The 16,423-nt window shown below is 42.0% G+C and overlaps 1 protein-coding gene across 1 annotated transcript in view; it reads right to left on the bottom strand.

The window, feature by feature from the left end:
• The window catches only part of ITGA1 (integrin subunit alpha 1), a gene marked incomplete at its 5' end in the record, with an annotated part of 230,603 nt that overhangs the window by 193,651 nt on the left and 20,529 nt on the right, over positions 1-16,423 (bottom strand). The window contains 2 exons of the mRNA XM_075854911.1: positions 10,710-10,875; positions 12,185-12,335. Of these exons, the coding sequence (XP_075711026.1) occupies positions 10,710-10,875; positions 12,185-12,335 (317 nt within the window). The remainder of the gene's footprint in view (positions 1-10,709; positions 10,876-12,184; positions 12,336-16,423) is intronic.

Here is a 16,423-nt window from a genome sequence, read left to right as displayed (position 1 = left end):
GGGAAACGTAGTCATGTGAGGTGGGAGGCAGAGAAGGATGACGTGAAAAGAGCCGTTGCTCAACTGCCAGTAAAGCAGGCCACAGACATGGGGAAAAGTAGAATCAGGAGATCTACCTACATGTTGACTGGCTGTGTCAAGACCCAGCAGGCAAAACGTGCCGATCAGATCTCTGATCGACAGGAAATCTGGAGAGGGTCATGTGAAGGCCGGGGGCTATAGTGACACGTGCGCAGAGACAATGGACGGTGAGCAGAGACATTCCCAGGGGGTTGCTGTGAGGGACATTATGTAGTTTGTTGCCCTGGGAGACTATGTGTGTCAGGAGTGTGAGACTCCCTCCCCACAGGCAGGCCGCTGAAGACAGGATTATTCTCAAATTTTTACTACACGCTACATTCTCCTGTTCAAAGTTATATATCATTGTTTCCTACAGGTTCCATAGTAAAGCTTCTTTTACCATGAAGTCAAAATCATCCAAATTTTTCTGTACGTGTCTAACACGTTACAAGTGGTGATAGTCGACAGGATGGATGTAGATTTAATAATTGTGGGAGCGACCACCTCACAGAGTGAGATGACACTTGCAGTTCCAGAGGAGGATTTGCTGAATTACCTCCCCAAGTTTAATGGCGCAAATGTATTGCTGGTAGATTGGAAGGAGAGACTGGAGGGGGTGGTCAGGCTTTGCAATGTAGCGCAGCTATAAAAGATGGAACTGGCTTTGAACACGCTAGAAGGCTTGGAAAGCTGTGAGGTTACAGCTGGCCAGGCGGAGACAGACATTTGAACAGATTCTCAGTTTGTTATAGGATGTGTATGGTGATGTGTTAAAGAGAACCTTTCACCAGCCCATATATGTGCAGTTGAGTGCACCATGTAATAGGCAATGCTGCACAAACCTTGTGTCAATTTAAAGTATGTTTCTAACCTCCTCTGTTATGTAGATAACGCCTGATATGTAAATAACCCCCTAAACAGTCAATGGGGCATTTCATTTATTGTAAATGGCAGGGGGCGCGTGATACTTAGCGCTCTGACACTGTCCAATCAACTACGGACAGTGTCAGAGCAGCTTGTGCTGTGTGATCTCTCTCACGAGATCACACAGTCTTGTCGTCCTTGTCTGCCGAGAGCTGAAGAGAGAATGACAGCGTGCGCACACGCCCGTACCCGCGTACAGCTCCGACGTCACCGCTGAGAACAATACTCCTGCCGCCACGGAACAGAAGAGGAGAAACATAATTCACCTTCTCCTCTTTTGTTTTGTGGTGGCAGTGGTAGCGACTCTGTGCGTGCGTGCACACACTCTCCTCTCTCCAGCTCTTGTCAGACAGTGAAGGAAAGACTGCGATCTCGTAAAAGAGATCACACAGCACAAGCCGCTCTGACACTGTCTGTAGCTGATTGGACAGTGTCAGAGCACTAAGCATCACGCCCCCCCTGCCCTTTCCAAGAAAAAAAATGCGCCATTCACAGTTCAGGGGGTAATTTACATATCAGGCGCCAAATATAACGGCACCGATCTCTAAAAAACAGAGGAGGCGAGAAACATAGTTTAAAGTGAAACAAGGTCTGTGCAGCAGTGCCTATTACATGGTGCACTCAGCTGCACGTGTATGGGCTAGTGAAAGGTTCCCTTTAAGGAAGAAGTTTTTTGCCAGGCTCCAGAAAGAAGATGAGACTTTGGCACAATATGCAAACTGGCTGCAGGAGCTTATGGCTGCACTACAGAAGAAGGAAGAACAGCAGGTTACATCCTTCACAAATACTGAGCCAGTGGTATGTGATCAATTTATTCTGGGTCTCAAGAGCCAACCACTGAGGAGGACCCTTAGAGAAAGATTGAAACTGGAGCCGCAGCTGACTTTACATTGGGTACTTTGAGAGGCCATTGTCCTAGAAACGGAAGAGAAAATGGAAACCCTTACAGAGGCAACTGCTGGCAAAGAGAGCAACATAGAGACAAGGATGGCTTCGCTAGAGGAAGTTATAAAAGGAAGACAAGCAGCGCTGAACAAACGAGAGGAAAAGGTGGTTACACGGACCTACAAAAATCAATGACCCAGACTGATTAGGCGACAGTTTGGCCAGAGATCTGCAGAGAGAAGATGCTGGACGTGCCACCAGAAAGGTCCTCCAGCTAGACTGTCCACACCGGGGTTCTGCAGCACGTCAGGGGGATTTAAACTATAGATGCCTGCGGGTGAGGGGCGAATTGCTAGAGACACCATAGTGTGCCCCAAAATAGAAGCAATGGACTTGGTAGGGGAGAGCCCAGTCGTTAAGGCTATATTAAATGGAGTTGAACTGTTCTGTTTGATTAATAGCATCTCCCAGGTCACCACGATAGCCTGGCCCGCTTATGAGGCCCAATTCCCACCTGCGGTTTGTCGGGGAGATGCCTACTAGATTAGATTGAAGGGTGCCAATAATCTTTCCATTCGACAGACTGGGGTTATGTGGACCAACATTTAAATTTGGGGCGAACCATGAAAGAGAAGGGGGTGGTGGTAGTAGAGGAAGTTATGGACCCCAATGTGCCAGTAATCTTGGGCATGGACGTGCTGCGGCAATTAGATGAACTGATGGCATCAGAGTTGGGACCTAAGTACTGGAAGGGTGTCCCAAACCAGAAACTTTTGCAGATAGCTCTGCAAAATACATTTAAACAGTGTAGAGCACATGCCACCCTTTCTGGACTGACAGCGAGAATATGCTCGGCGAAAGTTCCCCCCTCTGCACTCCTAGTAGTACGGGCTGGTCACAAGGTTCTCACATTAGGCACCAGCTATCAACTACGGGGCACCGTAGTTATGCTCGTACCAATGCTGCAGAAAGAGGGGGTAGCGGTAGGCCGTACAGTCCAAGGAGGGCGGGTCCTGGTGAGAGTTATGAACCTTAATTATTTTATATGACCCGGGCTCCTAGGGACTTGGTTGCTGGTGTACATCCAATCCAAGAGGTGCAGGATGCCCAAGAACAACACTGGTGTGTCGAGTCTACTGGTGCTGATGTTGATATCCTTACACTGTCTGATGGTGCCAATGACTGGGGAACAGCTGTTGAAAAAGGTATGCCTGGAAGAAAACCAGAGGTTCCCGAAAGAGCAGAATTGGTTGGCCCATATCCTAGGAGCGCACTCAAATGCTTTCTCCCATCAGGAGGCTGATTTTGGGGTGACACAGAATCTGAAGCATGAAATCCCCATAGGAGAGGCAACACCTATTTGATAACCCAATAGACAGATTCCCCCAGGACTATGCCAAGAGGTGAAAGCGTTGCTGAAGCAGATGCAAGAGAGTCAAGTGGTACAACCCAGTAAAAGTCCTTGGGCAACTCTTATTGTATTGGTCAAGAAGAAAGACGGGACCATACGGTTCTCTGTCGCTTATCGACGCCTGAATGCTTGTACACTATGTGATGCTTATCCACTTCCCTGGATTGAAGGCTCTTTGGCAGCACTGGGACATGCCCGCTACTTCTCAACCCTCGATCTGGCCAGTGGGTACTGCCCAGATCGAAAAGTACAGAGAGAAGACAGTGTTTGTCACACCCATGGGACTGTATGAATTTCTGAGAATGCCCTTTGGGATAAACAACGCCCTGGCCACGTTTCAGAGGCTAATGGAGCTGTGCCTGGGAGAGTTAAACCATGAGTGCCTGCTTATCTATGTTGACGACATTGTCATCTTTTCTGCCACTTTAGAAGAACATCTAGAGTGACTAGCCTTAACCGGTTGGAAGTGCATGGGTTGAAGCTAAAGCCCCAAAAGTGTCATCTGTTTAGGGAGAGTCTTGAGTGCTTGGGGCACAAGGTTTCCAAAGCGGGGTTCAACCCATGTACTCAAAGATCCGGGCAGTACAACAGTCGCCGGTGCCCACAAAAAGTAGTGTATTACGGTCCTTCTTGAGGTTAATTAACTACTACCGAAAGTTTATCAAGGACTTCGCCAAGGTAGCTGCAGCTTTGTATGCCCTGCTTGCTGGGGGGCACTCCTCACAAAACTAAGAGACCACTCCTTTGGAGCGTGGAAGCTGCCTATGCATTCCGAGAACTAAAGAAGTTGTTGACAAGCGCTCCCATACTGGCCTATGCCAGACCGATGCGAACCTGCGAGGATTGGGTGCGGTACTCACCAAGGTACACGATGGCTGGGAGCGGGTGATTGCATACGCGAGTTGAACTCAATGAGAGGGTGAGAAGAATTCTGCGAACTATAGCTCGTTTAAACTGGAGCTGCTGGCTGTGGTCTGGGCAGTGACCGAAAAGTTTGTTGACATCTTGACTGGGGCAGAATTCATTTTGATGATGGACAACGATCCACTGGTTCACCTGGACACAGCCAAGTTGGGGGCCCAGGAAAAGGAGTGGATGGCTCGTGTCAGCAAATTTACATTCGGATCTCAGTACCGCCCCAGTCGCCCTGTCCCAGAATCCTGTAGAAAATCCTAGCGAACCCACTGATGACGACCGGGAGGAAGATGACACTTCAGACGTCATGCAGGCATGTATAAAAAAATGCTCTAATGGTACGTGAGATGGCTGCCCCAGTGGAAAGGTCCAGTGAAGAATGGTCCCATCTGCAGTTCTAGCTGTTGGTGCTACTAGCTCTTCCCTACTCTCTAAGGGTTCCATGGTGACCACTGGGGGGATCCACCACTCCTCAATGTTGTCCACCGATACCGGAATGTGAGCCGGCATGGGTTCTGCCTCAGGTATTCTCTCCATAAAGGTGCTCTCCACGTTCCTATGTACTACACGTGAGGATCCACACCCACCTTCTGGCTTTACCTCAAATACTGGGATATCCGGATTTGGCTGCCGCACCACCTCCTAAGGCCGGGACTCCCACTTCCACTGTAACTTCCCGGCTCTTTCGAGGTGTTCGGTTCCGCACCATCACCCAGTCACCACATTGCAAAGGCAATTTCTTTAGCGTATGGTTGGCCGTCGGTGTATGGGGACCCAATCTCTGAACCACAATGTCGTACATCTCTTGGACTCTCCTCCGATGTTCTCCCATCCAAGTCTGGGGTGCCCAGTTTCCATCTTGCCCTTCAATTGGCATTATCATATTAAGGGGCAGTACTTTGTTGTGGAGTGCATGGTTCTATGCAACGTAATCGGGCCACAGTCCTCCCTTTTTTTCTTCCAACGTCCTTAATAGCTGCAACAGGGTTCTGTACAGGCACTCACATGCCCCATTTCCTTGCAGGTGATACGGAGTCGTCCAGGTTTTTCTAATCTGGTAAAGCCGGCATAGCTCCTCAATCACTCTTTCCTCAAAACAGGCATCCTGATCTGAATGTAGTTGGGCCTTTCTACCACAGGGACTGTGCCGCTGACTCTGCAATCTGGTCCTGAGTAGAAACGGCTACTTCAAACTTTGTGAAATGATCCACGATGACCAGCAAGTACTTATATCCCGGTACAGATTCCCCCACCATCAGGTAGTCCATCATCACAAGCTGCAGTGGATAATGGGTTTGAATGCTACCAATTAGGGCCTGTTGGTCTCCGGCCCTGGCCAAGCTACAGCTCCTGCAACTCTCACACACCGCCCGGGCAACTTTCTGGAGATTGGGATGGTAGTAGAACCGTTGAAGCCACATATATGTTTTAGCTGGCCCGAAGTGCTCCTTCTTCTCGTGTAGCCACTCAATGATTCCTCTCACCTCATCGGCAGGTTACACCACCTGCCAAAGTGGGTCCGATTTCAGTAAGAAGTTTAATTCTTCGGCAAAGGACTCCTTTTCATAGAGCCAGCTGATCTTTCTGCTGCCATAGCTTCTTACTATCGGAGGTCAGAGTCTCTCGTTCCTCCCTCACGGGCTGGTAGTTGGCCCGCAACCATTCCTTCACTCTGGCAATCTGTTGATCCCGAAGTTGCCGGGGTGCCGGTGGCTGCAAAGGCAACCAGAGGCCTAACACTAGCCTCTCGGTCTGCCTAGTATGGAAACCTTCCAGCCCCTGCCTGGTGTCATCAGTGGTGGATGTCAGCTGTATGTTACAGCTGACATCCACCTGTAACGGCAGGAACCAGAGCGAGCTCAGATTCCTGCCATTAACCCCTTAGCTTCAGTGATCGAAAGCTATCGCTGCATCTTCGAGGTTGGTAACAGATCGGCAGCCCTGCCATGCAGTCGCAGGGCTGCCTACTGCTGCTATAAAAACAGGAGGCCTAACAACGGCCTCCTGCTTTGCCATTACGGAAGCCGATTAGGCACGTCTGGATGCGAAGCCTAAACGGCTTACTGTCAGTGAATGACTGTCAGACTAAATACATTGCACTACATAGGTAGTGCAATGTATTAGAAAAAAAATCTGACAGTTGGACCTTCAAGTCCCCTAGTGGGACTAAAGAAAAGTGTAAAAAAAAAAGTATTAAAAAAGTGAAAAAAATGTTGTAAAACATATAATAAAAGTTTCAAGTAATAAAATAAAACACAATCGCCCTTTTCCCTTATGAAGTTCTTTTATTATTGAAAAAAATATATAAACCATACATATTTGATATTGCCGCGTCCGTAACGGCCTGATCTATAAAAATATTATGCTATTTATTCCACACGATGAACGGTGTAAAAAACCCGTAAAAAACAATGCCAGAATTCAGTTTTTTGGTCACTTTGCCCTACAAAAATTGGAATAAAGTGATCAAAAAGTCGCATGTATCCAAAAATGGTACCTATAAAAACTATAGCTCATCTCACAAAAAACAAGCCCTCATACAGCTCTGTAGATGAAAAAATTAAACCTTTATGGTTCCCACAACATGGCGACAGAAAAAATACTTTCTTTTTACAATAATAATTTTATTGTGCAAAAAGTTGTAAAACATAAACTAAAAAAAGTACTATAAATTTGGTATCGCCGGAATCTTACTGACCCGCAGAATGAAGTTAACATGTAATTTATAGCGGAATATTGCTGTTCTTTGGTCACTTTGCCTCCCAAAAAATAGGATAAAAAGTGATCAAAAAGTCGCACATACCCAAAAATGGTACTAATAATAACTACAGCTCGTTCCGTAAAAATGCAGCCCTCATACCACTACGTGTATGAAAAAATAAAATGAGTTAAGGCTCCAATAAGTAAGGAAATAAAAAATATGCAATTGTGCAGGCCCGAGGGGAACATGTCTTCTGTTTCAAGAGGCGATTTATCAAGGCCCTAAAATTAGGGAACCAGGATGTGTAGGGTCCAAACATATCTGCTGGAAGCGGGGTTGCCCGTATTATACCAGAACAACATTTCCCAGCAAAATTCCCCAAAATGCAAAGGTGCAGATTGTGGAACAAAAGGGGTTAAGAAACGACACCGCTTACCAGTGCGACACCGGCCTTTGCATAAAGGATTGCTTCACAGCGTAATACATCTATGGATTATTTTTTTTACACCATTATTATGCCACCTGACTATGCCCCCGGTGTACTCTGCCCAGCTTACATGTACCCCCACATTATAAACTGAAATACCAGTAATACTCCAAAAAAACTACTACCAAGCAAAATCCACGCTCCAAAAGCCAAATAGTGCTCCCTCACTTCTGAACCCTACAGTGTGCCCAAACAGCAGTTTACTTCCACATATGTGGCATCGCCATACCCGAGAGAACCCTTTTAACAATTTTTGAGGTGTGTATCTCCAGTGCCACAAGCTGGGCACAACATATTTGCCATTGAATTGTAATATCTAGGGAAAAGTTGAAATTTTTACTTTGCACCATCCTCCGCGCATTCATTTATGGAAAACAGCTGTGAGGTAAAAATGCTCAATACACCCCTTAATAAATGTCTTGAGGGGTGTAGATTCCAAAATGAGATCACTTCCCAGGGTTTTCTTTTATTATTTTACTTCAGATCTACTGCAATTGTGAACCAATACTTTGTAAATCGCCAAATTAGGCTTCAACTGCGTATCGTACTTTTTCACTCCTGAGCCTGGTTGAATGTCAAGGCAAAAGATTAGGGCCACATGTAGGGTGATTCTAAAACTGGGAAACACAGCATAATAATTAAAGAGCTGTCTTGTTATGGTGGCACAAGCTGGGCACCACATATTGGCATATCTATGGAAAAAATCCCATTTTCATTCTGCAACATCGAGTGCACACTAATTTCTGCAAAACACCTGTGTGGTTAACAGGCTCACTACACCCCTAGGTGAATACCTTGAGGGGTGTAGTTTCCAAAATGGGGTCACTTCTGGGGGTTTTCCACCGTTTTGGTCCCACAGGGGCTTTGCAAATGCAACATAGCGACAGTAAACTCCAAAAGCCAAATGGCGCTCCTTCCCTTCTGAGCCCTGCCGTGTGCCCAAACAGCAGTTTATGACCACATATGGGGTATTGCCATACTCAGGGTTCTATATTTTCACTGCCAAATTCTAATAAAATCTATGAAACACCTGTGGTGTCAAAATGCTCATTACACCCCTAGATGAATTCCACAAAGGGCGTAGTTTCCTAAATGGAGTCAGTTTTGGTCCCTCAGGGGATTTGCAAATGCGACATGGCCTACACAAACCGTTCCTGCTGAATTTGAGCTCCAAAAGCCAAATCGCGCTTTTTCCCTTCTGTGGGGGATTGTTTTACACGGGAGAAATTGCTTTACAAATGTTGTGGTGCTTTTTCTCTTTTAGTCCTAGTGGAATTGAGAAAAAATTAGCTAAACCTACATTTTCTTTGAAAAAATGAAGATTTTAATTTTCACGGCCTACTTACAATAATTTCTGCAATAAACCTGTGGGGTCAAAATGCTTACTATAGCCATAAATAATTTCCTTGAGGGGTTTAGTTTCCAAAATGGGGTCATTTTTGGGGTATTTCCACTGTTTTGGCACCGCAAGAGCCCTTCAAACCTGACATGGTGCCTAAAATATATTCTAATAAAAAAGAGACACAAAATCCTCTAGGTGCTCCTTTGCTTCTGAGGCCTGTGCTTCAGTCCATTACCACACTAGGGCCACATGTGGGATATTTCCTAAAACTGCAGAAACTTGCCAATAAATATTGAGTTGCGTTTGTCCGGTAAAACTTTCTGTGTTACAAAAAAAATGGATTCAAAATGAATTTCTGCAACAAAAAAAAAAATGACATTTGTAAATTTCACCTCTACATCGCTTCCTGTGAAACGTCTAAAGGTTTAAGAAACTTTCTAAATGCTGTTTTGAATACTTTGAGGGGTGAAGTTTTTAAAGTGGGGTGACTTATTGGGGGTTTCTAACATATAAGGCCCTCAAAGCCACTTCACAACTGCACTGCCCCCTGTAAAAATAGGCTTTTGAATTTTTTTTGCAAATGTGAGAAATTGCTGCTAAAGCTCTAAGCTTTGTAACGTCCTAGAAAAATAAAAGGATGTTCAAAAAATATTAATTAGCAAAAATGTTCTGTGGTATAACTGCATGTCTTACAAGAATGTACATTTAAATGTAGAAAAATGCTAATTTTTGAAATTGTTTGCAAAATGTTGGTGTTTTTCACAATTAAATACTGAATGTATCAAGCAATTTCTGCCAGTAACATAAAGTCCAATGTGTCACGAGAAAACAATCTCAGAATCGCTTGGAAGGGTAAAAGAATTCCGAAGTTATTACCACATAAAGTGAAACATGTCAGTTTTGAAAAATGAGGCTCTGTCAGGAAGGTCAAAAGTGGCCAAAAATGGAAGGGGTTAATATTTGATAATTTGTATTGTGCCGTTCCTCTATTATTCCTTCTGAAAATGTATGAATAAATTGACAACAGGTTGTTATCATTCTCCTTTTTAATGCATGTTAGTGCTGATTGGACAATTTCAGACTGTGTAGATACCATTGACATGAAGAATAAGGCTGGGTTCACACAACCTATTTTCAGACGTAAACGAGGCGTATTATGCCTCGATTTACGCCTGAAAATACGGCTCCAATACGTCGGCAAACATCTGCCCATTCATTTGAATGGGTTTGCCGACGTACTGTGCCGACGACCTGTAATTTACGCGTCGTCGTTTGACAGCTGTCAAACGACGACGCGTAAAATGACTGCCTCATCAAAGAAGTGCAGGACACTTCTTTGGACGTTTTTGGAGCCGTTTTCTCATAGACTCCAATGAAAACAGCTCCAAAAACGGACGTAAAAAACGCAGCGAAAATGCAGCGAAAAACGCGAGTTGCTCAAAAAACGTCTGAAAATCAGGGGCTGTTTTCCCTTGAAAACAGCTCCGTATTTTCAGACGTAAATGCAGTTATCGTGTGCACTTACCCTTAGAACACACAAGTTGCCAATTTATTGATTAATTTCTAGGAGGAATAAAAGAGGAATAGCACTATACAGAGTACTAAGTAAATATGTTCCAGAATTTTTTATTTTTTTTTGCAGAATACAAGTATTTACTATATCAGGATACGTGACAGGTCTCCTTTAATATGTTATATAACATTTGCTTTATTGGTGGTCAGTGTGTGTGTTGTGAACTGTTGACGATTGGGTGGTCCACGCTATATGTTTCAGTGACCATTGTCCACTATTATGGAACATGTTCCACTGTAGTGTTATAAGTGGGCACTATGTGTCATTGCAATAGATAAGTAACGAGTGACAGAAATGTATTTTTCCCGCTGCCTGCTGATAACAAATACATAGTAAGTGACAGGATTATTACTTCATGATGTACATCTATTGTTCAGCTACAATATAGTAGAATATACTACCGAATATTACCTTCTAGAGCAAATATCCTTTCTCCCAGTGATTCCACAATGGTTGAAAGAGCCAGTTCTTCTGAGACATTAAAGAAGTGTTTTTCTTTCGGCTCGCTTGCAATGGAAAGTATCTCATTGACCAGCTTTTCTGTGCTTATGTTACCTCTATTGTAGCTTCCGAGAATCTAAAATGATGATATAAGATATGTTTTTATATATGTATATACATACGGGACCCAAAACACGAGCTAATGGAACATTTCCCTTTTTTATTATTTATAGACTGTAAATAAAAATATGGATGTAAAACTGATATATGAATAGTTAAAGTCACAAGTATTAGCTCTGAATTTGGGACCTTCAGAACACAGAACTGATATGGACATGGAATATGCTAAGCCTTAGTCCTCATGCACTCAACCGTATTGCGTCACTTTACAAGTTCTAAGTTGTACGGAGCCATAATCCAGCACGCATAGATGTCTATAGGCCCATACTGCTCATACAGAGACATATGGATGCTTTTTCCCTTTGATTTATATAGAACCCGACAGAAAATAAATTGTGCCATGTGTCATCAGAGGCCATATTACAGAGGTGGTCTCTTCTAGAAGCATTGCTTCTAGGGAAGTACACCTCCATAATATGGAGCTGTACAGACGCTCCAAATGGTGGTACAAGTGGGTATGGAGCAGACATAGGGACTGCCATGTACATGAGGCCTAAGGGTACCGTATTCTGTCCCAATAAAACCATTATAAGCTTGAAAAGAGAGAAAAAGTGCTCTAGGGTTTTTGGAATGTCTCAAGAAAGATAAAACTGTAGAAAGCTCCAGGTGAGTTTCCCTTGGCTAAGGCTACACTGAGACTACAGCTGCAGACCAAAGGAATACATTGAATTGCATGCACTCTTGTGGACAGCAGCTGTCTACATACGTAGCAGTATTTTGGTCATTATTTTGAATCAGTTTTTGTAAGCCAAAACCAGGTGTGGAACCTACACAGAAAATAAGTGTAATGGACAGATATGGACCTCACTATTGGTTTTGGCTTCCAAATACTGATGTAAAATACTGACCTTAATACTGACGTGTGAAATTGTTACCAGGAGATGTTTGAATGTAAGGCCACCCCCAGCTCCAAAGAGAAATGGAAACACGTGGAAGCACCTTGCTTTGTGTTGCTCCACAACAGAACTATATTTGAGATGTTCCTCAGATGATGGTACTTATCAAGTGTAAAGATGATGTCCTTTTTGTCACTGAGACATTTGAAGTTATCCAAAGTGAATCCTAAAACTATTATACAGAACATGCGATCATGGCTTGACTGCCATTCAAGATTCAGTTGTTTTAATTATCCGATACAGCGGTAAGTAGATACATTGATAGATCAACCTAGAGATCGGACATTTCTTTGTGGTTCTGTTGTAATGTTCTTTAATGGCTCATAGTTTAGTGGGTTATTTTTCTATTTTAGGTTGGGAAATACTTACAGCAATGGCGTATGTTTCAATCCCGTCACGTTCACATTCATTGGTCACTTTTGGCAGGCGATAACCATCGTGAGATTCTCCATCTGTTACAACCACCATGACTTTCTTCACACCCCTCCTTGCACCTCTTTCTTCACTAAATGCTTCTTTTCTGAAATATTTAATAAAGGAAAATCATTTTGCATTAAACTGTGTCCTGGTTTTGTAGAATTATGTTGTAGAATTATATTTGTTTATCTGTGCTGCTCCTAGATATCAATACATGTGTGTGTGTATGGGTATATGTGTGTGTATATATATATATATATATATATATATATATATATATATATATATATATATATATATATATATAGATATTATATATCCATATCTATCTATCTATCTATCTATCTATCTATCTATCTATCTATCTATCTATCTATCTATCTATCTATCTATCTATCTGTCTGTCTGTCTGTCTGTCTGTCTGTCTGTCCCTCTCTAATACCTATCTATCTATCTATCTATCTATCTATCTATCTATCTATCTATCTATCTATCTATCTATCTATCTATCTATCTATCTATCTATCTATCTATCTATCTATCTAGATATTATGAACAGTGATACCACCATCGTCACTGCCATATATTTCCTTCCTTTTGGACCCACTACTGGCTTTGTTTTAAATAACTGAGCCGAAAACATCATCAAAACATTGTGTGTATGTGCCTGGCTTTACAGCTTTCTACACAAAAATAAAAATGCACAGAGAAAATATTTTGAGCATGGGCTTTATAAAACATCTGCAGTTTTCAGGCTTTTTGGTCCAATACAGGATAATATAATATATTGATATGAGCCACTATATTATGATCAAGATTAATTTGAGAAAGCAAAAAAACTATAAACAGTAAAATCTGGCATGTCATAATCCAGTATGGCACCTCTGTCAAAAACAGAACTACAAAATATTCTGAAATATTACAAGACTAGTAGCAGGAGACAGATCAGAGGATATAGAATGATCCTGATGAATAAAGTGATATCCACATATTTTGTGAAGCAGATTTTTCTGTTTGGTGTTCCTTAAAGTTTATCTATCCTTAAGATGTACATACTTTTCTATGATCATCATCACCACACAATTCAGAATATTTGATAATCTGGCATATGTCATCTGTACTAGTGAAGGGAGTCACTCCAGTGGTTCTAGTAAATTGTCGAATTTCTGTTAAGTTGACAGCAAGCAACTTCCTATATCTTTGAGGCTTCTCATATGTTGTACATCTCTTTTTTTCATGAAGTCAAAACCACATCCTGAAATATGTGCAGCTTTGTTGTTAGAAGAAAAGTCATTGTCTAAAACAGTGGTTGCCATGAAAAAAAAAATATGAATAGAAACATTTGAATTTTCTGGATATTTTCTCAATTGTCATGAAAAACAGTATGTTTTTGGACATAAAACACGAAAAATCAGCAGCACATAGTCCTTGAGATGTATAATATTTCCTACTGGATCACTTTAAGATATGATGTCTGTCCTGCTATAGGAATAGGGCGAATCAGTGTCAGACTACGGTTCATTTGCCCATCTGAGAAATTATTCTGAGGTCCCATACTCAATTCATAGAGAAAACATTAACTTTTAACTGTATCATAAACAGTTTTTTTTTAAATAATATCTAATAGGTTATGTGTGATTTAACCCATAAGTAATAGACCCTAGGGGCATGTAATTGGTTATCCAGTCAGCTCAAAAAAGTGGTTGCTGTCCTTTTGGCTTCATTGTGCCGACACGTCCTTTAGTTGTCCTTTCCAGTTGTTAAAAATTCTATTCAGTGGTTTGTTAATTATTTCTCTTTCTAGGAAAGCTGGGACTAATATGATCACAATTAAGTCTCCTACTGAGGTTGCCACAAGTTTTCCTAAAGTCCTAAATGGCAAATCCACAAAAAAGATGGCATGAAGTCACATGCAAATTTTAGTAAAATCAATATTATTTAAATTGTTCCTTATAAAGATAGATAGTTTCAAGTGACTTTGGGACTGTGATAAAAATGCCAACACGGTCTGAAATAATGTGACAGTTGCAAGACTGCTTGTGGATTTCTTTCACCTAGGGAGACATTTATTTCAACTCAATTCGCACGCATAGTCATCTAGTGGTTTAGTCCTAGCCTTATGCAATGATATGAGAGACTCAAGGACTAGTATTTACTGTGAGTTTAATTTTTTTTAGGGGGAAGTAATCTTAAAACAAAGTTATCTACAATAACTAATCTTTAGTCTTACAATTCAGTGACTTAAGGCCATTTAACACTGGCAAATTATTGGGCAATGAGCGTTCAACGACTGATCGTACTATTTATGCAACATTAATTATTATCGTAGTAATAACTGTTTGTCCCTATGCATAGCTCCTTGTGAAAGGAGCAAATGAGAACCGATCAACGAGCTGTCTCGTTGATAGGCACACGTTTTATGGCAAATATTGGCCGATGTAAAAGGGCCCTTATACTAAAGGGAAAACGTCTAATCTTTGTATGTAGTGTAATGTGGTTTCACATAAGGTATTTCACCTTTTAGTCTGTAGTTCAGAGGCTCTGGATTTTCCAGTTATGCAAGCATCTTTAGACGAGTAATACTGGATCCTATATATTGTTTAATAATCTAAATATGTCATCCTCCAGTCTGGTAAACCTCATTCCTAAAATCTAAAGATAATTCCATTTAGAAGTCTTAGCATTCCACGATGAAGGGACATATACCAAGCATCATAATTCAGCGGGGGCTTGTAGGCATGTTAAGTTTCCATATTGGGATATATGCTACCGACAGTTAAAGGATCCATTATATATTTACTTTACATGGTTACACAATGTTAAATAGGGAAATATACTCCGAAGAGTTTAGAGTTTTTGACAGCTGAAGAGTCCTGGAGGGAGTAAATTACAATATTTGCTATTATAACACATTATTTATATTAGATAATCCTAAGATATATATATATATATATATATATATATATATATATATATATATATATTACTTTATTACAGTAAGTAGTCCGTAAGGAATATGGTATCTGTCATGTTCGAGAAATAGGGGGTTTTAAAGTTTTTGTTTTTTTAAATAAATTGCAAATGCTTGTTGGCTTTAACGTGAATGTCTTTCTTTAGATCCTTTTAGGTCCAAAATTCTACGTTGATTAATTGTGTAATTATGGTGGTTAAAGCTCTATTTTTTTGATACAGCGCTCTTATTCCCATACATAGACAGATTTAAAACTAGGAGAAATGTAGAAACTTCCAGAATTCTGGTATACATGGTGCGAGCCACATTGATAAGTTTAAGACACTTTTTGTGCCACACTCAACAAGTGGACGTGGCTTAGCTGAAAAGGGGCTTCGTATATCCGAAAGAAGGCATCGCTAAAACTGTGACACCATGCGACAAAAATGCACTGAAAAACTAGCGTGAACTAAGCCAACCAATAGGTGGTATAAGAAAAAGTGGCTAATATTTCTTGCTAAATTTATATGCCAAATTTATCATACAGCATGCACCACTTTGATTAACTTGGCGCATCCTATCACTTCCTTGTCTAAGTTTAAGCTGTCTAAAATTTAGCATTAATAAAATCTGCTCAATGTGTTTGCACTTTTTCTTTTTTTTAAATATTGCAGCTATTCACTTTGTATTTTAAAAAATGTCCCTGGGGCAGCCGTATTGGAGCCACACACTTCCTTGCTGTATTGTCTGTATAGAAAGTACAGCAGGTTGTGTACTTTATGGCAGCAGAAAAGCAGGAGCCTGGACTGGAGCGCACTTTAGGGGATGGCCCCCATGACATTGGAGGGATGCTCTGGCCCTAGGGGAGTGAGTGGGCCCTGCTGTTGCCATCAGGGGGGAGCCCCTGCCTGGACTTGATGGTCCACTCCTTCACATGCCAGGAGGAGTGTGGAGGGTCCCGTCTGCGGGGACCCGCAACCTGCTGGCCGCGTTGAAGACATTTTAGATCCAGAGATGTCTGCTGAGGAAGGACAACTATCAGACAATGAGGATTATTGACCATTGCGGACTCTATGCAACGGCTGTCCCGGGGTTAGCTCGTAGTTAGCTGGTAAGTCTTATCTTACCTAAGTCATATCTGCACCCTCTACAGGTCTACGTTTAGGTGATAGTATGGCGATTCCGAGGTGTGCGCCAGCTGTAGTTGCGGTTGGTGGGGCCCCTGTGTGTGAGTCCGGTGA

This window comes from Rhinoderma darwinii, chromosome 1 (genome assembly GCF_050947455.1).
Source record: "Rhinoderma darwinii isolate aRhiDar2 chromosome 1, aRhiDar2.hap1, whole genome shotgun sequence".
NCBI classification, from domain to species: Eukaryota; Metazoa; Chordata; class Amphibia; order Anura; family Rhinodermatidae; genus Rhinoderma; species Rhinoderma darwinii.
This window is presented reverse-complemented; position numbering and strand designations above follow the sequence as displayed.